Genomic DNA, 21474 nt, shown 5'->3' on the forward strand with positions numbered 1-21474 from the left:
CAGCAAAGCCTTCTCACTCTCCCAGATAAAACAACACCCTACCCTAGCCACGTGCTGCACCCCTTTTATACACTTTTTCTCTAGTTTTCATTACACCAGGTATGTTTACACCAACACCTTTATTCATCTTCTTATCCCACAAGAATGCTAAGTTTACAACAGCAGGGATTTAGTTAAGTTCACTGCTATATCACAAGAGCCTGACTCATGACAGATATTCAATAAATATTTACTGAATGAATCATTCAACAGTAGAACAAGACTAACATAAAATTTCTGATTTTATGCAGGTGACTATATTCTAGTGTAAATCGATAAACTGTCTTTCTTGTTTACACATCATATGTTGATTAGTATGTGTCAATCAATACTACCTATACTAACAGAATTGTTATCTCTGAACCTTCAAGCATCTCTCCCTCTAATGAGAAAGAAACTCACCTGTGCAATAATAGAAAGAATGCCAAGGACTGCTATAAATGCTGCAACACTTTCTGGTGAAAATTTCATTATCTAGAGGATTTCCAAAAAAGTAATGTTAATAAATATAAAAGCAGAACAAATACCATACTAACATAACTACCTGTATATTAACATTAAATAGGCCAAGAAAAGAAAATGCAATTCATTCATAATCAAAGAACTCCTCAAAGGAAGAATCTGGCATTCACTGAGAACCAAAATTATAACAAGGTTAAGATGATGAAAATAACAGCTACTTAACTCAGATTAAGTAAATTTAAATCCTGATCCCTTAATTTTGATTTCCTAAATTGGAGACTGCTATCAAGCATTTAAAATCTATTTTACAAATAAATATCATACCACTTTGTAATTTTCATGTATATTGATAAAGGCTTAAGCTCTGCCAAGTAAGATTAGTGTCAAGAAGAAAAAAACTAATGCTCTCATTCTGGCTAGCTGCTTTATTAGTATATGCTCTAAATCACAAAGAGACTGTCTGCTGCTGCTGCGTCGCTTCAGTCGTGTCCGACTCTGTGAGACCCAGGCTCACAGAGCAGCCCACCAGGCTCCCCCGTCCCTGGGATTCTCCAGGCAAGAACACTGGAGTGGGTTGCCATTTCCTTCTCCAAAGAGACTGTCTGGGTAAATGGATTAAAGCATTCCGTCACCTCTGTAAGGAACACATAAACTCAAACCACACACATTGACAGGAAGATTATCTCTTTTTGCCTAAGCCAAGAGTCTTAATAGAAATGCATCGGTCACACTAACTAGGAAGTTAATTCTAGTGAGCCGTTATTTCTAAAATGATAGTCATTTAAAAAAGTCTCTAATAGCTCTCTCAAGATTAAAATTTTTTATTAAGGCACTAAACAATGAAAGAAAAGTCCACTTTAGTAGAAAAGAATTTTACCTGTCTGAGGTATAAAAAAAAGCTGGAATATTGGCCTGCCTCTGGTAAGTAGGAGAGAAACACGGTAATGCAGATGAGCAGCACGATGGAGTCTTGGCCCACCTTTTTTAAGGACTAGAACAAGAAAAAGACCAGTATAAGGTTTTATATCAAAACACTGAACTATGCTTAAGAACATGCAGAGGTACCTTCTGGCAGTGTACATACAGACACCTAGTTGTCATATTTTTCCCCCAGTTTATTCTCATCCTCCCCAAAACTATTCTGAAGTTTCCAAAGTAGTTTTAAAAATCCATCACGATGTTTTCCCCAAAGAAACATCTGCAACAAAACATTAATGCTGCATTGAATCACACATTCATGTTTTAGCCAAAATGTATAAAATTACCGCAAAGGGGTCGGCCTGTTCCCAGGAAATGGGTGCTCCCCACGACGCAGGCCGCATCTTCTCAGGTAATGACTCCGGCACAGCAACCAGGATAAAACAAATATCTAGCAAAGCTATTGCTGTCGCCAGGACCACCACCAAGCTGTCCCCATACACTCGTCCAAGATAAGCGCCAATTGCAGGGCTGGTTACCAAACTTGCAGCGAATGTTGCCGAAACCTGCAGCAAATCGATATCAACAGAAAGAGATCACTAAGGACACCCTGGCTCCATTCCTTCCACACCAGGGAGACTCGGACTAACGTCAGTCCTCCTACTGCTCCCTTTCCTCCTCCCTGTGCCGGTTTTTTTACACATTCTTCTTTTGCAGGAGAAAAGAATTAGATTCTTAACTAAAAATATGTAATAACCTCTAAGATAGTGGCTTCAAACTTTCTTTTAAGAGTTGGCACCCTCTGTTTAAATAAATCCTGCTGACAAAGTTATAAGTAAAAATATATTTAAAAATAAACAAGAATTGTTTTAGTTGAAGAAGGGTTGGGGGCCTGGATTACTGTCCAAATACCCGCCCTTACCCCAGCTGCCGGGCATGCTGGTCCCCAGGGTGCCTCCACAGTCCCATGGTGCTCTGTGGAAAGAGTCTAAAACGATACTCTATGGAAATTCAATGCCACTGAGACTCCTCCCCCAGTACTAAAATTAAATGAATTTTTACTGGCTGAAATACAGCTGAAAGACTTTAAAGTTTATCTCTTTAGCAGTAACAGTGTTAAGCCACAACACAAAACTGAGCTTGGTCATCATTAGGTGGTAGGGTTAGGAAGAACGAGAGCTTTGATCCTTGACATTGAGCACATCTCTAACCATGTCTCTCTCAAATTCTGAGGAAGTCCATACACGTCTGGTTGAAGATGCAGATTAAAACAGAGGACACAGAGGTGGAGAAAAACCACTAATCGCAGACATATCTGCCCTACTGAACAAAGTGTTCTGCAAACGAACAGTAGATGTGACGGCACGTAACACCTGATAGAGACCACACTCTTCAGAGGGCAGTTAGAAATTAATGTTGAAGGTCCAGAGCTCACTACTCTGTGCTTTATTGTTTCTATGCTCTTTCTGACTTTTGCATGGAGCATTTAACCTGCACAGGAGTGCTTATTTATAGCTGCTTAGTATTTCTTTAATGTTTATGATTTATGTATTTGGCTGCACTGGTCTTGGCTGCAGCATGCAGCATTTTTAGCTGCAGCACACAAACTTAGTTGTGGCATACAGGATCTAGTTCCCTCACCAAGGGTCCGATCTGGGCCCTGTGCATTGTAAGTGCAGGGTCTTGGGCACTGGACCACCTGGGCAAGTTCCTATAGCTGTTTATTAATCATACATGTTAAGGATAAGCAATTCAATTGTCAGTGGTCAACTATCTGACAAATACATAAAATTCTAATAACTATCAACAATCTAGCTATCAACCCAAACATTCATCAACTAGTAAATGGCTAAACAAAATGTGGTACGTCCCACACAGTGGAATACTACACGACAATAAAAAGGAACTACTGATCTATATATCAGCATAGATAAACCTAAGATTATGCTAAGTGTAGACACAAAAGACTACATTTTACATTATTTCTTTATATGAAATTTCTATTGAAAGCAAAACTACAGAGACAGAAAGTAGCTGCCTGAGGTCAGGGGTGAAGTGGAGATGGATGCCAGATGTGCCCAAGGGAACTTTTCAGGCTGATAGAAATGTTTTAAAACTGGAGTCTGGTAGTATTTTGTTTCAGTAACTCTAGAAATTAATTCTAGTGGGCTGTGGTCTCAGAGGGACCTGGGTATAAGCAGAGCTCTGGCACTGAGCTGGGAAAGGGGCAATGGCTCTCATTGTGAAAGTCAATGAATATTCTCAGGATCACAGTGCAAAGGCAGAGTGAAAAGGCCTAATCAATCAGAGTGTAGGTTATTTCATGTCACTTCCCTTCTCCTCAGTTCTTCCCACCTGGTGGCCATTTGTTCCTGACCGAACAGAAGGAGGGCCACAAAGATCACATTAACCTCTTTTATCTGCATCCATATAACTTTGAGAAGACTGAAGTTGTCATTTCCTAGTTGTGCCTTTAAAACATAAAGCTTCCAGGCTGAAAATTATTAATTTCAAGGATTTAGCTAAGACAAAATAAATTACTTTAGCAAAAACAGAAACAATCTGGACTATGGCCACAAAACTGATTTATCTATCCACATAAAATGGATAATTTTATAGTTCGTATGTGTGCATGCTCAGTCACATCTGACTCTTTGTGACCCCATGGACTGCAGCCACTAGGCTCCTTTGTCCATGGGATTTTCTAGGCAAGAATACCAGAGTGGGTTGCCATTTCCTCCTCCAGGGGATCTTCCCAACCCAGGGACTAAACTGGCATCTCTTCTGTCTCCTGTATTGAGCAGGCAGATTTTTTACCAACTGCGGCACCCGGGAAGCTGCTTAAAAACATCCTGGCTATCATCAACCTTTTATCATTTATTCTTGAGTTTACAGCTGATTAGTTTTTTCTAAGTTTCTTACTGTACTTCTCTCAAAATCCTCTTAATTCCATGATTTTTTTAATATTCTTTTTGACCTCTGAATCAAAGATAAAACAGTCTCTCATAAAAGTAAGATTCAGCCTGACACAATGTTCTAATCCTTATTTAACATGAGATGCTTGCCGCATATCTGCTGAAACTCATCCCATTTCTGGCTATCTAATCATGATCTGTTAACCTGATTTGATAGACAACAGACTCTACTGCCACTAAGTATTTAGTTTACCAAAACAATGTTCAGTGTTTGGCAAACTACCACCTGTGGGCTAAATCCACCTATAAATGGTTTTTTCACATTAAAAGTGATGTAAACACATGCCCACAAGGAAAAACAAAAGAATATGGGAGACAAACTTGCAAGGACTAGTAAATAGGCCAGAGAGCACCAATGCAAGGTAAAATGAATACAGACAACAATATTGTACTACAATTACGTAGTATAATAAATATACAACAGCAATTATATTACAATATATTAATGTATCAAAGTAACACTTTGTGTACTTCAAAGTTAAATAATGTTATGTCAGATTTATTCAATAAAAATTAATTTTAAAAAGTTGAATATGAGAGAGAGACTATATGTGGTCCACAAAGCCACAGAAAAGGTTTGTGATCCCGGAAATGGATATTAACCTATTATCTTTTAGATGAACCACTAAATATTAGTAATTTTTAGTCTTATTACATATTAAATAGTTCCTTTAGTAGTCTATTAAAAAGAACTTCTATAAGGTAAAAATATTTCACTATAATTTCAAATCTGACATGTCTGACAAATACTGTATGAAAATAACAGAACTTACATGGCTTTTGTACTGAAAAAAATTTTTAATGTAATCTAATGGATGATTTTTATAAAATGTATTTATGCAAAAAAATCTTATAATGCAAAGGCTGTACTCCCTGTAATAAGAGACAATATGGGGTGTTTTTCAGCAAATAAAGGTATTAGACTAAACATACCAGGCCATACGCCATACTTCTTTCATGTTCTTGGGTTATATCTGCTACATATGCAAATACCACGGAGAAAGTCACTGCAAAAACCCCAGAAACAGAGATAACAGCAAAGTACCACCTAGGATTAAAAGACAATTGACAAGAAAAGGTTAGAACAATTACCATTACCTTGATCTACCTTCATTTTATAAGTGAACTAATGTAAGAATAGCTAATTTCAGTCAACAGCTAGTAGACAATTCATAGATTAATCCTTCTATAAATCATAAGCTCCAGATATTACAAAAACATTGGGCTAGAAGTGGGCCTTCAATAGCAGCTCAGCTACTATGCAGGAATATTTAAAATTAGATAATGTTTTCAGGTCAATTTTTTACCCAACTGTTGGGTAAGTGGCTTTGTTGTTGTTTCTACTAAAAATAGCAAAAAACTAGAGTTTATTGTAATTCATCTTATTTCCCATCACAGTACTACACAAAAAAACAAAATTGAGTAAATAAAACTGAGGGGGCAAGTTAGTTCCTCAGTTTCTATTACCTTAAGTTTATATATAAAAAACTAGATGTTTTTCCATAAGTTATCTTTAGCTCTTCAAATGTTGCCAAAACAAAGAATTCAGTTTCCATATATATAGAAGAAACCTATATGGCAGTGTCCAATATAAATACTATAAAATGAACAAAAGCCATTTTAAAAAGCAAACTACATTTTGCTATTCATGATTCAAACATCCCTTGCTGAGAATAAGAAGTTTCTGCTGTAATGATGACTTTCAGTTTTTAAAGTCAAATATAATTACACTTCACTTTCAAAATACCATGCCACAAGTACTTTACCGCTTACTACATTTTTTTCTAACATGCTGCTTTTCACAGCCAATAATTTGTTCATGCCCTAGATTTGTTCAGTAAGATTTCATTTACATGATTAGCATTCTTCAGGGGTTTGGCCTTTAGGGCAATATCTCACCTATGCGAAAGGAAGATCCTGCCCCATAAATACCCCTGGTTCTAGATACACGATGGAAATACAGCCCATCTATGATGTAGAAGTAACTAACATTAACACTCAAGTGGCGAAGAATGTTAGTCAAAGAATTAACACAGTTATCTACAACTAAACTGGGCTTTATTATCTTGGGAAAATCATTCTCATTGTGAGTTTTCCCTCCCTTCTTCCCCAGTGAAAGACTTTTGATTCTAATCAAGGTGGCAAGGAGCCCAGTCTCTCTTAACTAGGATGTGCCTGAAATCTGACCGAAAAGACGCAAGCAGAGGTTGGGTGAAAATGCTAAAGTTTCCCTAAAAGAAGGTGATGTGCTCTTCTTAAGTCACTCCTTCCACCTTGCTGCCTGAAGGTGACAACAAGCTGGAACTCACATAAGCAACCATCCTGGACAGCAAGGTGACAGCAGAGGATGGCAGAGCGTGAAGACGAAAAAAATTTAGTTTCCAGGACCTGCCATATCAGCTCTGAACTGCTCAACTCCAGACTTCTTTCACATGGAGAGAGAAATTAGCAATGAATTTCCCTGATTTTAGGAAACTACTATTTGGAACTGATATATAACTAGATCTCTTCCTAATTAATACAGATAATGATGATAAACTGTGTTGTTTTTTTTTAAACATTCTACTTAAGAAAATTAGAAGTTACCAACTCTATCTGATCCCTAAAATATCATTTTGAAATTTGGGCTATGAAATCCAAAAGCAGGTTAGCTAGTAGTCTACATGCTTTCTATAGGGGCAACAAGTTCAAAATATTTTATTACTTATTACTATATTTTTAATTAGCTGTATTATTCAGCTACTGTATTTTATCTGTATCAAAGAATCAATATATTAGAAAAATATATTTAAAACCTACATAAATAAGATGGAAAAAAGTGAAAGAAATGAGGGAATATTCAGAAAACAATTAACAGTTAATATTTAATTGCTATAATCTGAATGTGTACATACCATGGGCTGATTTTCATTAAAGGAATTGGGGCACACGTGAAAAATACTGTTAGCAGCAAGAAGGATTTTCGGCCCCAAACATCAGAAAGAGCACCAATAAGAGGGGCACTGAGGAATGACAACAAACCCTAAAAAAAAGTTAAATGAAGAAAATACATATACTATGTATACTGATAAGCCAAAAATAAATCATTTTAAAGAAGAATTTTAAACAAGTCTATTTCTAAAATAAGTACATCACCAAATTTTAGTTAAGAAGCTTATTTCTTGTCTGTACATAATTGAAAATTCCCAAGACTGTCCAGAATCATCTGCAGGGCTTTGGTAGCACATTAAATACTAAATGTTCTAATGAATTTTTGACTACAACTCTACACTAGCAATTCTAGAAGGAATATTATATGCTTATTTTCTGTTTATAAACCTGTTGATCACAGGGAATCAACAGTAAAGAAAATGTAGAATAATCAATACTTTACCATAACAATATATTTCATATTCGTGTATTTTTTAAATAGTTCTTTTCTCTTCAATATATATTCTTGTTGCTAGTTTACAGAAGTGTTCAGATCTCCATAATGAAAATGCCAACATATAAAATGCCAACACACAGGGGAAATATGTTATGATGTGGCTTATCATTATTATACATAGTTGGCTATATCTGAGCCAAATCGATTTAAAACTCAGTTCATTTAAAAAGTGTTAAGCAATCCCCTGAGGTATATACTCCAATTGTAAAAATTAACACTTAGCAGGTTGATCTAATAGCATGATGGACTGGCAGAATTACATATATATAAGTGTATGTGTGCATGTTTGTGTATATGCATATACATATGTATATACACAGGACTGATCTTACCTTTACTCCTTGAATTAGGCCATTCATCAGAAATGTATGTTTAGGGAAGGTTTCATGTAATACCTAAAAAATAAAAACACAATAAAAAGTTCATGCTACATTTCAGTCCTAGTAAAAGTTAAACTGCCTCTTCATAATACAATCGAATTTTATTTCCTATAATTTTTAGGTTTGTAGGACACTATGAGTATGAGTAAATACTAATAATACTAAACATTTACATGGCATTTACTATATCACAAGGCATTAAATTGCACACTGTAGCACATTATCTCCTTTAATTCTTCATAACAGCCCTATTGGAAAACTGATACATACAGAGGTTAAATATCTTATCCAACATCACAGTAAGGCAGGAAGTCAAGCTTGAAGGTCCATGCTTTATTCACTATGCTATCCTGCTTCCTACATATAACTGACTGACTTACAACTCCCTTTACAGATAGGTGTATTATCTAAGATAGAAGACTAGGAGAATAAATAGAGAAATTTTAATTGCCAAAAGCAGATCTAGAGATAAAACCGGGCTTCCCAGGTGGCTCAGAAGGTAAATAATCGGCCTGTAATGCAGGAGACCTGGGTTCAATCCCTGGGTCGGGAAGATGCCCTGGAGAAGGAAAAGGCAAGCCACTCCAGTATTCTTACCTAGACAATCGCATGGACAAGAGGAGCCTGGTGGGCTACAGTCCATGGGATCACAAAGAGTCAGATATGACTAAGCAACAAAGCACACAAAAATAAAATTAAGAAATATTACTCAAAAATCACTAACATGCAAAAAATCACATTTATGGTATTCATATATTTTGTGATTCTCAACCAAGGGTGATTTTGATCCTCAAAGGACAACTGGCAACGTCAGAGACATTTTTGTCACAACCTGAGGGATGGAGGAAGGTGGCAGTGGAGAGGGAGAGGAAAGGTGTTACCGGCATCTACTAGGTAGAGGTTAGGAAAGCTGCTGAACGTCCTACAATACACAAGTCAGCTCCCCTTGTTCCACCCTCCACGACAAATAATCATGTGGCCCGAAATCTTAGTAGTTTAGAAATACTATTATTTGTTATTTATAGTAAAGACTCATGGATCTAAAGAAGGTGTCTGCAAACTTTTTCTGTGACGGACCAGAGAGTAAATATTTTCAGTTTATTCTAACTCTGCAGGCCACACAGCCTCTGTCATAAACGCTCAACTCAATAAAAGCAGCCACAGACTATATGTAAATGAATAGGCATGGCTGTGTTCCAATCAAACTCTATTTACAAAAAAACAGGCTAGCAGTATTTGCTCTGGCCATAGCTTCCCCAAACCTTTCGTAACTCAAATCTGCTTTTCTTCCAGTTACTACTAACGGCCAGTTTTTTTTAGGGACAAGAATGGGTTTGGTATTAGAAAGACTGAAGGACATAATGAATACCTACAAGAAATTTTATAATATGCTCAATCCTATTGATAACAATTCACTTTGCCAAGCTATTTTTCATTCTAATCAATCTGGTCTCTACTGTTTTTAGAATATTCCTGTGCTGTCCAATATTCATACTTTTATACATGATATCCTGTCCAGCTTAAATGTTTGTTCCCCTTTGTGGTCGTCGTTCAGTCACTAAGTCATGTCCGACTCTTTGGAACCCCATGAATTACAGCATGCCAGGCTTCTCTGTCCATCACTATCTCCCTGAGTTTGCTCAAACTCATGTTCATTGAGTCACTGATACCATCCAACCATCTCATCTTCTGTCACCCCCTTCTCTTGCCCTCAATTTTTCCCAGCATCAGGGTCTCTTCCAATGAGTCTTCCTGCAAATCTTCACATTGCTACCAAACTTTCCTATCCAAAACAATCTATTTCTCCTTTAGGACCATATAATAGGCAGTTACAATACTCTCACATACAGCTTTGTAAGGGGTTTCGCCTGTGGCACTAGAGGTAAAGAATCCATCTGCCAATGCAGGAGATACAAGGAGACAAAGGTTAGATTCCTGGGTCAGGAAGATCCCCTGGAGAAGGAAATGGCCACCTACTCCAGTATTCTTGCCTGGAGAATCCCATGGACAGACGAGCCTAGTGGGTTACAGTCCATGAGGTAGCAAAGAGTTGGACACGACTGATCAACTTACACTTCTGTGTTAGTTCGTTCTTATACTTTTTTCTCTCAAGGTATTTAATAAATATTTCAATTATACTTCAAACTTATTAAGGATAGACAGGCACTATATCTACTATATATGCCTTGCATCTAATATATTTTTATCTCTATTGGTACCTCAGAGATAGTGCCTTTATATAGTAACTGTTCACTAAACATTCATAATTAACAGGTTAAAAATTCTGCCTTCAAAATGACTTAATATAACATGCAAACTGACTTAACCAATTTAAAAAACAGAAACTCTCAGCAAAGAATACTAAGACATTTATACAGAAGAGACGCAGGAGGTCTGGAGTCCAGGGTCTTGCTCCTTAACACAGATTGTGCATCTAGCAGTTTGAAACATCAAATATTTCTAGAGCCATCAATCCACTGAAAAAGTGAAGCCACTTCTTAGCATTATAGATCCTGCTGTTGTTAATTCTTTTAACCTAAATGTATATTATTTAGTCAACCAACAATCACTATTTGAATACCATTATGAACCAACCAAAAGGAGTTTGTCAAGGCTGTATATTGTCACCCTGTTTATTTAACTTATATGCAGAGTACATCATGAGAAACGCTGGGCTGGAAGAAACACAAACTGGAATCAAGACTGCTGGGAGAAATATCAATAACCTCAGATATGCAGATGACACCACCCTTATGGAAGAAAGTGAAGAGGAACTCAAAAGCCTCTTGATGAAAGTGAAAGTGGAGAGTGAAAAAGTTGGCTTAAAGCTCAACATTCAGAAAACGAAGATCATGGCATCCGGTCCCACCACTTCATGGGAAATAGATGGGGAAACAGTGGAAACAGTGTCAGACTTTATTTTTCTGGGCTCCAAAATCACTACAGATGGAGACTGCAGCCATGAAATTAAAAGACGCTTACTCCTTGGAAGGAAAGTTATGACCAACCTAGATAGCACATTCAAAAGCAGAGACATTACTTTGCCAACAAAGGTTCGTCTAGTCAAGGCTATGGTTTTTCCTGTGGTCATGTATGGATGTGAGAGTTGGACTGTGAAGAAGGCTGAGTGCTGAAGAATTGATGCTTTTGAACTGTGGTGCTGGAGAAGACTCTTGAGAGTCCCTGGGACTGCAAGGAGATCTAACCAGTCCATTCTGAAGGAGATCAGCCCTGGGATTTCTTTGGAAGGAATGATGCTAAAGCTGAAACTCCAGTACTTTGGCCACCTCATGCGAAAAGTTGACTCATTGGAAAAGACTCTGATGCTGGGAGATCCGGATTGGGGGCAGGAGGAGAAGGGGACGACAGAGGATGAGATGGCTGGATGGCATCACTGACTCGATGGACGTGAGTCTGAGTGAACTCCGGGAGTTGGTGATGGACAGGGAGGCCTGGCGTGCTGTGATTCATGGGGTTGCAAAGAGTCGGACACGACTGAGCGACTGATCTGATCTGATCTGATCTGATGAACGAACCATATAGTCATAACCTCTCAAAGTGTTAAAATTACAGTTCTTAAAAGTATTTGTCAGTATAAAATTCTCCTATGTAATTAACATACATCCCCTTCATGGAGACTTCACCATCCTCTCCTGCAGAGGCCCGCCACATAGAACACAGCTTTTGTTCTTTGACTGTATTCTGTGTTCTTCGACTGTATTCTAGAACAACACTCTATAAGCTCTATGAGCTTCAAACTCAAAGATAACTGCAAACACATGAAAATATTTTTTTAATTCTTTTAACTTCACCTTACTTTTTAAAACAAAGGCTATTATAAATCCAAAACCAAATATTTATTATAACTAATACATCTTAAGTTTGGTTATTTGTTAAATGAGTTAATTCAAAGAGTATCTTTGAAAACTGAAATACTTAAGCTCTGTAATTTTTGAGAGTTCTGTATGGGAAGAGAGATGAACATAAAATACAAATAAACTCATTTATATCTTCACTCTCATCTTCCCTTTCTAGATGTACATTAAGAGCTGTTCTAGCAGGCACCATGCACGATCAGTTTCAAAACTCATGAGGCAGAGTAAAATGTTTAAAGGTTAACAGATTTTTGGAAAAAAGAACAAAGTGCTACAGCTTGGTGCCTTCTACCCCAGAACTCACTTCTCCCCACACACCAACACTGGGGAGTGTAGGAGTCCAGAACAGAGAAAAGAGGACTGCTAATAAAGTCAACAGCAAAAAATTGCAAAGAAAGTCTCAAAATGAGCAAAATCTGTTTTAAAAGCCCACACTGAATTACTATATTGGTTCTTAATTAGTGATGTATACTAGATATATGAGAATCACTTCTAAAAAATACATATGCCTGAGCCTACCCCTGGTCATGAGTAGCAAGCCCAGGAGACGGTGAAGGACAGGGAAGCCTGGCGTGCTGCAGTCCATGGGGTCTTGACTGAGCGACTGAACAACAACAACATTGTAAAAGCTGAAATCTTTACCTCCAGTTGGCCAATCTGTCTCACTGGGGCTGGTAAAGCATAACCTGAAGCTAAAATTGCCTAACTGAAGGGTGCCTGGAGGGATAAACAGGACTTCAGGAGAACTTTCCTGTCCTGACATGTTATATATTGCTTAAGGGTTACAACAGGCACACATTACTGATTATTAAAAAAGTAACATATAGGTAATTCCCTGGCGGTCTACTGGTTGGAATTCTGCGTTTTCCATTGCAGGTAGCACAGATTCAATCCCTAGTGGGGGAATTAGGATCCCCCAAGCTGCATGGCACAGCAAAAAAAAAAAAAAGTACATACATACATTGATATAATATATAGAGGTTTGTGTATATACAGATTTCTCGTGTACAATTTCTTCAGCGATATTTCAAAGATTCTTGCAGTTCCAAGGCCCAAAGGCCAAAACACCAGGAAGGATTCAATACCTGGAGTTTAACAATCTCTACCAATTTACATACATCTAATCTCTACAACTCAATCTCTGGTTTGCCTAAATCTCTTCAGCCAAGGTTTTCCCCATCAAACAACTAAAAAATAAAGAGCATAAAAACTTCCAATTTAAAAAATGCATATACGTTAAAGATGAAAGAAGAATTATAAAGATAAAACTCTGACCTTAACAGTCAATAATATTTGAAACTTATTTTTTCTGAGAGAATGCTTGATTTAAAGAAATAAAGTAAAAAATTGAAAAAGGTAAAGAATTATGACTATGATAATATGGACAACTGTCCCACGTAACCACAACTCATCATTTCACCATCTTAAAAAATTCAAGTACGAAAAACAAATGAGAATTAACAGTGACTATTACAATAATGATGGGGGGAGAAGAGCAATAATTCTGAGAAGTATATTTATGCTGGCAAAGGAAAAATAATTCATTAAGTCTCAAAACAGCACTTTTCATTTTCCTGACCAGAATTCAAAAAAGTGAAAGAAAGAGAAAGCAACAGGAAAATCAAAATCAAAGGCACTTTCCATGTTTTAATTAACAAAAACAGTTAAGAATATACTAAGCACAGTTTTCCCACAGCTATGAAAAAACGAGTAAGTTATTTATATTAAATAACTGGACGTCTTCCTTGTTCTTAAAGAAGACAATCTCTTTCTAATTAAAAAAGAAATGATATCAAAATTAGACAAAAAGTTGAGATATTGAAAAAAATATAAACCAGAAATCAATTTAAAAAACAGCTACACAAATTACGGGATCATCACAAAAAACTTTTTTTCAATGGCTTGCATAGTTTAGCCAATATTTAAATCTCTCTACTTAGTGGTTGGGCTGCCAATAACCTCAGCTACCTAAAACATGGGTGTGAACCACTTACTGCCAGTGTTCTCCAAGACTGAGAACTGGAACAAAACAAGCTGCTTAACTCTTGAAATCCTTAATTTCCTCATTTGTACGACTGAAACCAAGCAGGACAGTGTACAGGCTCCTGGACCTAGGGAGCCTTTCTGCTCAGTCTTCATGACCTTTCCTGAGTTCCAAAGGGCGAATTCAAACAGTTGCCAATCCAGGAAGGGAAGGGATGCAGAGTTAAGGGACCAAAAACCAGAAAACAATAGTAAGCCTTGGAGCAGGGTTCTGGTTCCAAATCAGTAATAATATCTTTAAGCTCTTTTATAGACACACAAATTAATATCTTTAAGCTCTTTTATAGATTTGAAGTGAAGTGAAGTCACTCAGTGTGTCTGACTCTTTGCGATGGCATGGACTGCAGTCTACCAGGCTCCTCCGTCCATGGGATTTTCCAGGCAAGAGTACTGGAGTGGGTTGCCATTTCCTTCTCCAGATCTTCCTGACCCAGGGATTGAACCCGGGTGTCCTTCATTGTAGGCAGATGCTTTACTGTCTGAGCCACCAGGGGAGTCATTTTATAGATTTAAAACCCAACAAATGGAAGATGTCAGTATTCTCCATAGCACAGACCACCTAAGGCCAGACAAAAGGCACCCGATGAACTCATCAAGAAACTTACCCTGGATGAGATTAAAGGAGTACAGGTCCTAATGTTATCAGCAACCCCACCCTTGAGCTGAAAGTGAAAGTGAAAGTGAAGTCCTTCAGTCCTGTCCGACTCTTTGCGACCCCATGAACTGTAGCCTACCAGACTCCTCCATCCATGGGATTCTCCAGGCAAGTGTACTGGAGTGGGTTGCCATTTCCTTCTCCAGGGGAATCTTCCCGACCCAGGGATCGACCTGGGTCTCCCACCTTCCAGGCAGACACTTTAACCGCTGAAGAACTGTACCAAAAGAACTATACCAAAAAGATCTTCACAACCCAGATAATCATGATGATGTGATCACTCACCTAGAGCCAGACATCCTGGAATGTGAGGTCAAGTGGGCCTTAGAAAGCATCACTAAGAACAAAGCTAGTGGAGGTGATGGAATTCCAGTGGAGCTATTTCAAATCCTGAAAGATGATGCTGTGAAAGTGCTGCACTCAATATGCCAGCAAATTTGGAAAACTCAACAGGGGCCACAGGACTGGAAAAGGTCAGTTTTCATTCCAATCCCAAAGAAAGGCAATGCCAAAGAATGCTCACACTACCGCACAATTGCACTCATCTCACACACTAGTAAAGTAATGCTCAAAATTCTCCAAGCCAGGCTTCAGCAATACGTGAACCGTGAACTTCCTGATGTTCAAGCTGGTTTTAGAAAAGGCAGAGGAACCAGAGATCAAATTGTAAACATCCACTGGATCATTGAAAAAGCAAGAGAGTTCCAGAAAAACATCCATTTCTGCTTTATTGACTATGCCAAAGCCTTTGACTGTGTGGATCCCAATGAACTGTGGAAAATTCTTAAAGAGATGGGAATACCAGATCACCTGACCTGCCTCTTGAGAAATCTGTATGCAGGTCAGGAAGCAACAGTTAGAACTGGACATGGAAAACAGACTGGTTTCAAATCAGAAAAGGAGTACGTCAAGGCTGTATATTGTCACCCTGCTTATCTAACTTATATGCAGAGTACATCATGAGAAACCCTGGGCTGGATGAAGCACAAGCTGGAATCAAGATCAACGGGAGAAATATCAATAACCTCAGATATGCAGATGACACCACCCTTATGGAAGAAAGTGAAGAGGAACTCAAAAGCCTCTTGATGAAAGTGAAAGTGGAGAGTGAAAAAGTTGGCTTAAAGCTCAACATTCAGAAAATGAAGATCATGGCATCCGGTACCATCACTTCATGGGAAATAGATGGGGAAACAGTGTCAGACTTTATTTTTTTGGGCTCCAATATCACTGCAGATGGTGACTGCAGCCATGAAATTAAAAGATGCTTACTCCTTGGAAGGAAAGTTACGACCAACCTAGATAGCATATTCAAAAGCAGAGACATTACTTTGCCAACAAAGGTTCGTCTAGTCAAGGCTATGGTTTTTCCTGTGGTCATGTATGGATGTGAGAGTTGGACTGTGAAGAAGGCTGAGCGCTGAAGAATTGATGCTTTTGAACTGTGGTGTTGGTGAAGATTCCTGAGAGTCCCTTGGACTGCAAGGAGATCCAACCAGTCCAGTCTGAAGGAGATCAGCCCTGGTATTTCTTTGGAAGGAATGATGCTAAAGCTGAAACTCCAGTACTTTGGCCACCTCATGCGAAGAGTTGACTCATTGGAAAAGACTCTGATGCTGGGAGGGATTGGGGGCAGGGGGAGAAGGGGACGACAGAGGATGAGACGGCTGGATGGCATCACTGACTCGATGGACGTGAGTCTGAGTGAACTCTGGGAGTTGGTGACAGACAGGGAGGCCTCGTGTGCTGCAATTGATGGGGTCGCAGAGTCGGACACGACTGAGCAACTGAACTGAACTGAACTGAAGTGAGTGATGACACCATCATGGTTATCTGGGTCATTAAGATCTTTTTTGTATAGTTTTTCTGTGAATTCTTGCCACCTCTTCTTAATATCTTCTGCTTCTGTTAGGTCCATACTGTTTCTGTCCTTTATTGTTCCCATCTCTGCATGAAATTTCTTCCCTTGGTATCTCTAATTTTCTTGAAGAAATCTCTAGTCTTTTCCATTCTATTGTTTTCCTTTATTTCTTTGCATTGATCACTGATGAAGGCTTTATTTTTCCTTGCTATTCTTTGGAACTCAGCACTCAGATGGTTATATCCTTCCTTTTCTCCTTTGCCTTTCGCTTCTCTTCTTTTGACAGCTATTTGTAAGGCCTCCTTAGATAACCATTTTGCCTTTTTGCATTTTTTTTTCTTGGGGATGGTCTTGATCACTGCCTCCTGTACAATTTCAGAAACCTCCATCCATAGTTCTTCAGGCAGTCTGCCTATCGGATCTAATCCATTGAATCTATTTCTCACTTACATGGTATAATTGTAAGGGATTTGATTAAGGTCATACCTGAATGGTCTAGTGGTTTTCCCTATTTTCTTCAATCTAAGTCTGAATTTTGCAATAAGGAGGTTCATGATCTGAGCTACCGGCAGCTCCTGGTCTTGTTTTTGCTGACTGTCTAGAGCTTCGCCATCTTCAGCTGCAAAGAAATCCTTTAAGGATTAATAATAAAAATGTATTTATAGTGCTTAAGACTGTGCCTGGACTCATCATAATATAAATATATACAAACTGTTTGCTATTACAAAGCTCAAGTCCTTTAAACTAAACACCAGCCAGAGAGATTGATGTGTTAAATTGGTAGATTATAAATAAGCACACTGAAATATTAGAAAGCTAATACAGTACAGTGGATGAGAATCTAATTGCCAATGCAGGGGACAGGGCTCGATGTGTAGCCTGGGAAGATCCCACAGGCCGTGGAGCAACCAAGCCTGTGTGCCACAACCACAATCCCTTGCTCTAGAGCCCTCGAACCACAGCTACTTAAGTCTATGTATCTAGAGCCTGCACTCCGCAGCAAGAGAAGCCACCAAAACGGGAAGCCCAGGCACCACAACCAAGAGTAGCCCCTGCTTGCCACAACCAGAGAAAGCCTGCGCATAGGAACAAAGACCCAGTGCAACCAAATAAACAAACAGCTCAACACTGTGAGAGAACAGTTATTATAACCCCAGTAGCACTTGACATCAGGTTATTACAGTGTAATGTACATACAAATGTCATAACGAACCTGCATCATATGATAAAGCTTCAAATCAGTGCTCATGGATTATGACAGCAGGAAATGTGTAAATTATTTGAAAAATTCCCATCAGAAATTATTAAATTTAAAAAAAGTCAGACATTTAAATGTCACATATCAATTAGTTTGAAAATTCATTTATGTAAAACTGATCGCCCATTACAGGTAAATGAGTTGTTTCCTTTTTAAAAAAGAAAGGATTTCAAAACATAATCAAATCAGAATTCCTAAAATTATATGTCAGGGAACTGTCATTCATTCAGGGAACTGCCATAACTTGCAAAGCATGGTTTATTACAAAAGGAATTATATTTACTTGAGATTTCATTTTCTTTTGAAACTTGTTTTAGCAGTATTTGTAAATATGCCTTGTATATTCAAAGTAACTGTTAGACATCAGTGTTTTATGTAGATACAGTAATGATTATATAACCATATAATAAACATGTCAAGAAATATGGAACATAAATTTTCTTAGACTAGTTTAAACTATCCTTATATGATCATTCAATTTATTTATAATAAACTTTTTATAAAAGTCTTTTTTGGATATCTACACACAAGCTCATGAAAATATAAGAAAGTATCTCTTTAAAGTTATCTTAAAAATCTGTTCTTCTGGGATTTGGCAAGCCGTGATTATACTTTTCAAGATGTTACAGAGTTCTACTGTAACTACTTCTTCCTTCATTCCATTCCTCTCCTCTATACTGATAGGAGAAAACTAGCTATTACCTAAGATGTTCAATCTTACAGAGAGGTTTTTTCTAAGATTCTAAACCTGGGAATATTTGAGCAAAATCAGCTTAGGGATATAGAAAGAATGACCTTCCTAGATGGTCACCTCTAGATACTTGGCCTAAACTAAAAGAAACTTATATTTTGAAAATGTAACTAGAGATATGAATCTCAAAATGATAATGCTGAGTGATTCAGGGCTAGACATCATTTTTCCTAAGCCTGCATAAGAATCGTTTCCACTCTACGCAGAGTGGGGACTGAGCCCCCGCTTAAATTTGTCCAGTATTCATCAGACGAATCACACCCACCTAAGCCCTATCAAAAAGTAAGGGAGAAGTGAAAGCTGGAAAAGACAACTAAAGCAGTAAAATACAGTACACTAAAGGGCTGACGACACTGGTGGGAGAATTAGCCTCGGAGAGGTAACAAAGCCATTCCTCACCCACCAATTGAAGAAAAAAGATTTTAAAGTCAGTGAAAAATAAGTTAAAGGATTACTTACCACCAAGGTGGGTGCTGTCAATAATCCCCAAGCGAAAAACTCCAAAAAGATGACGATAACTGCATGATAAACACTAGGAGAACCTATTCCTTGAGGCTACAAAAACAAGAGTTTGAAAAGTTAACAGTGTACTCCAGAATTAACAACAGTAGACAAACAGTCGACAAATATCCATGGAGAACATACATGCAATAGGTACTCTGCCACACTTCGGGACGTTCACTATCCCTGTCCTCAAGATGATGGAGGCAGACAAAGAAACAAATAAATACATTATTTAAACACCATGTGCAATGGGAACAGAAGTCCAGGGTGGGGATGGGAATGTCAGAACATTCCAGGAGGAAGGCTGAAAGGATGGAAAGGAGGTAGGTGAGGAGTAGGAGTGGGCAGGAGGAGAGCAGCAGTCAAGGAAGCTTTTTGTGCAATGGTGGTAATGCCTGAGAGCAGGAATCACAGGACTCCACTGTTCAGTACACCCAGAGCATGGGCTGCGTGCTCAGAGTACTGAGAGACCAGCTAGAGGCACACAGGGCTAACTTCCAGGCTAAGGTGTCTGCTCAATTCTGAAGGCAATGGGGAGCCACTAAAAGATGTTAAGTAAGGCTCGTGATCAGATAAAAGTTTTAAGAAAATATCATCCTGGCAAAGGTGTAACAGATAGATTAAAAGGGGGCAAAACTAAGGAAAGTTAAGAGACTACTGCACTGATTCCAAAACATAAATGAATTATGTTGCAAGAATCACAACAGATACCAACATGATTCAAAAACAGAAAAGTTCTGAGCAGTATGTGAGAGATCTTGGGTTTGATACACACAAGAAAGACAATACAAAATCAGCTTTACACTTCAGTTCAGTTCAGTTGCTCAGTCATGTCCAACTCTTCGACTCCATGGACTGCAGCACACCAGGCTTCCCTATGCATCACAAACTCCTGGAGCTTGCTCAAACTCATGTCCATCGAGTTCGTGATGCCACCCAACCATCTCATCCTCTGTCTCCCCTTCTTTTCCTGCCTTCAATCTTTCCCAGCATCACGGTCTTTTCCAATGGGTCAGTTCTTTGCATCAGATGCCTCAAGTATTGGAGCTTCAACTTTAGCATCAGTCCTTCCAATGAATATTCAGGACTGATTTCCTTTAGGATGGAGTGGTTGCATCTCCTGGCAGTCCAAGAGACTCTTCTCCAACATCATAGTTCAAAAGCATCAATTCTTCAGTGCTCAGCTTTCTTAATGGTCCAACTCTCACATCCATACATGCCTACTGGATAAACCAGAGCTTTGACTACATGGACCTTTGTTGGCAAAGTAATGTCTCTGCTTTTTAATAAGCTATCTAGATGGTCATAGCTTTTCTTCCAAGGAGCAAGTGTCTTTAAGTTCATGGCTGCAGTCATCATCTGCAGTGATTCTGGAGCCCAAGAAAATAAGTCTGTCACTGTTTCCATTCTTTCCCTATCTATTTGCCATGAAGTGATGGGACCAGATGCCATGATCTTAGCTTTCTGAATGTTGAGTATCAGTACAGCTTTTTCATTCTCCTCCTTCACTTTCATCAAGAGGCTCTTTCGTTCCTCTTCACTTTCTGCCATAAGGGTGGTGTCATCTGCGTATCTGAGGTTATTGTTATTTCTCCCGACAATCTTGATTTCAGCTTTTGCTTTATCCAGTTCAGCATTTCGCATGATGTACTCTGCATATAAGTTAAACAAGTAGGTTGACAGTATACAGCCTTGATGTACTCCTTTCCCAATTTGGAACCAGTCCGCTGTTCCATGTCCAGTTCTAACTGTTACTTCCTGACCTGCATAGAGATTTCTCAGGAGGCTTGTAAGGTGGTCTGGTACTCCCATCTCTTTCAGAATTTTCCACAGTTTGTTGTGATCCACATAGTCAAAGGCTTTGGCGTAGTCAATAAAGCAGAAGTAGATGTTTTCCTGGAACTCTCTTGCTTTTTCAATGATCCAATGGATGTTGGCAATTTGATCTCTGGTTTCTCTGCCTTTTCTAAATCCAGCTTGAACATCTGAAGTTCTCGGTTCACATACTGTTGAAGCCTGGATTGGAGAATCTGCTAGTGTGTGAGATGAGTGCAATTGTGCAGTAGTTTGAACATTCTTTGGCATTGCCTTTCTTTAGGATTGGAATGAAAACTGACCTTTTCCAGTCCTGTGGCCACTGCTGAGTTTTACAAATTTGCTGACATATTGAATGCAGCACTTTCACAGCATCATCTTTTAGGATTTGAAATAAATCAGTTGGAATTCCAGCACCCCCACTAACTTTCTTCATAGTGATGCTTCCTAAGGCCCACTTGACTTTGCACTCCAGGATGTCTGGCTCTAGGTGAGTGATCACACGATCATG

At 38.5% G+C, this 21474-nt stretch overlaps 1 protein-coding gene across 3 annotated transcripts in view; it reads right to left on the reverse strand.

Moving 5' to 3' along the window:
- The window catches only part of MFSD14A (major facilitator superfamily domain containing 14A), a 53797-nt gene that overhangs the window by 14176 nt on the left and 18147 nt on the right, over positions 1-21474 (reverse strand). For 2 of the 3 annotated variants that reach the window (XM_006049783.4, XM_025288212.3), the window contains 7 exons: positions 19104-19199; positions 8154-8216; positions 7289-7416; positions 5328-5442; positions 1767-1985; positions 1379-1492; positions 442-513 (listed from right to left, as the gene is read on the reverse strand). In XM_006049783.4, coding sequence (XP_006049845.1) covers positions 442-513; positions 1379-1492; positions 1767-1985; positions 5328-5442; positions 7289-7416; positions 8154-8216; positions 19104-19199 — 807 coding nt within the window. The remainder of the gene's footprint in view (positions 1-441; positions 514-1378; positions 1493-1766; positions 1986-5327; positions 5443-7288; positions 7417-8153; positions 8217-19103; positions 19200-21474) is intronic. The other variant, XM_006049785.4, reaches the window with a different exon arrangement.

This window comes from Bubalus bubalis, chromosome 6, assembly GCF_019923935.1.
Source record: "Bubalus bubalis isolate 160015118507 breed Murrah chromosome 6, NDDB_SH_1, whole genome shotgun sequence".
In the NCBI taxonomy this organism is placed as follows: Eukaryota; Metazoa; Chordata; class Mammalia; order Artiodactyla; family Bovidae; genus Bubalus; species Bubalus bubalis.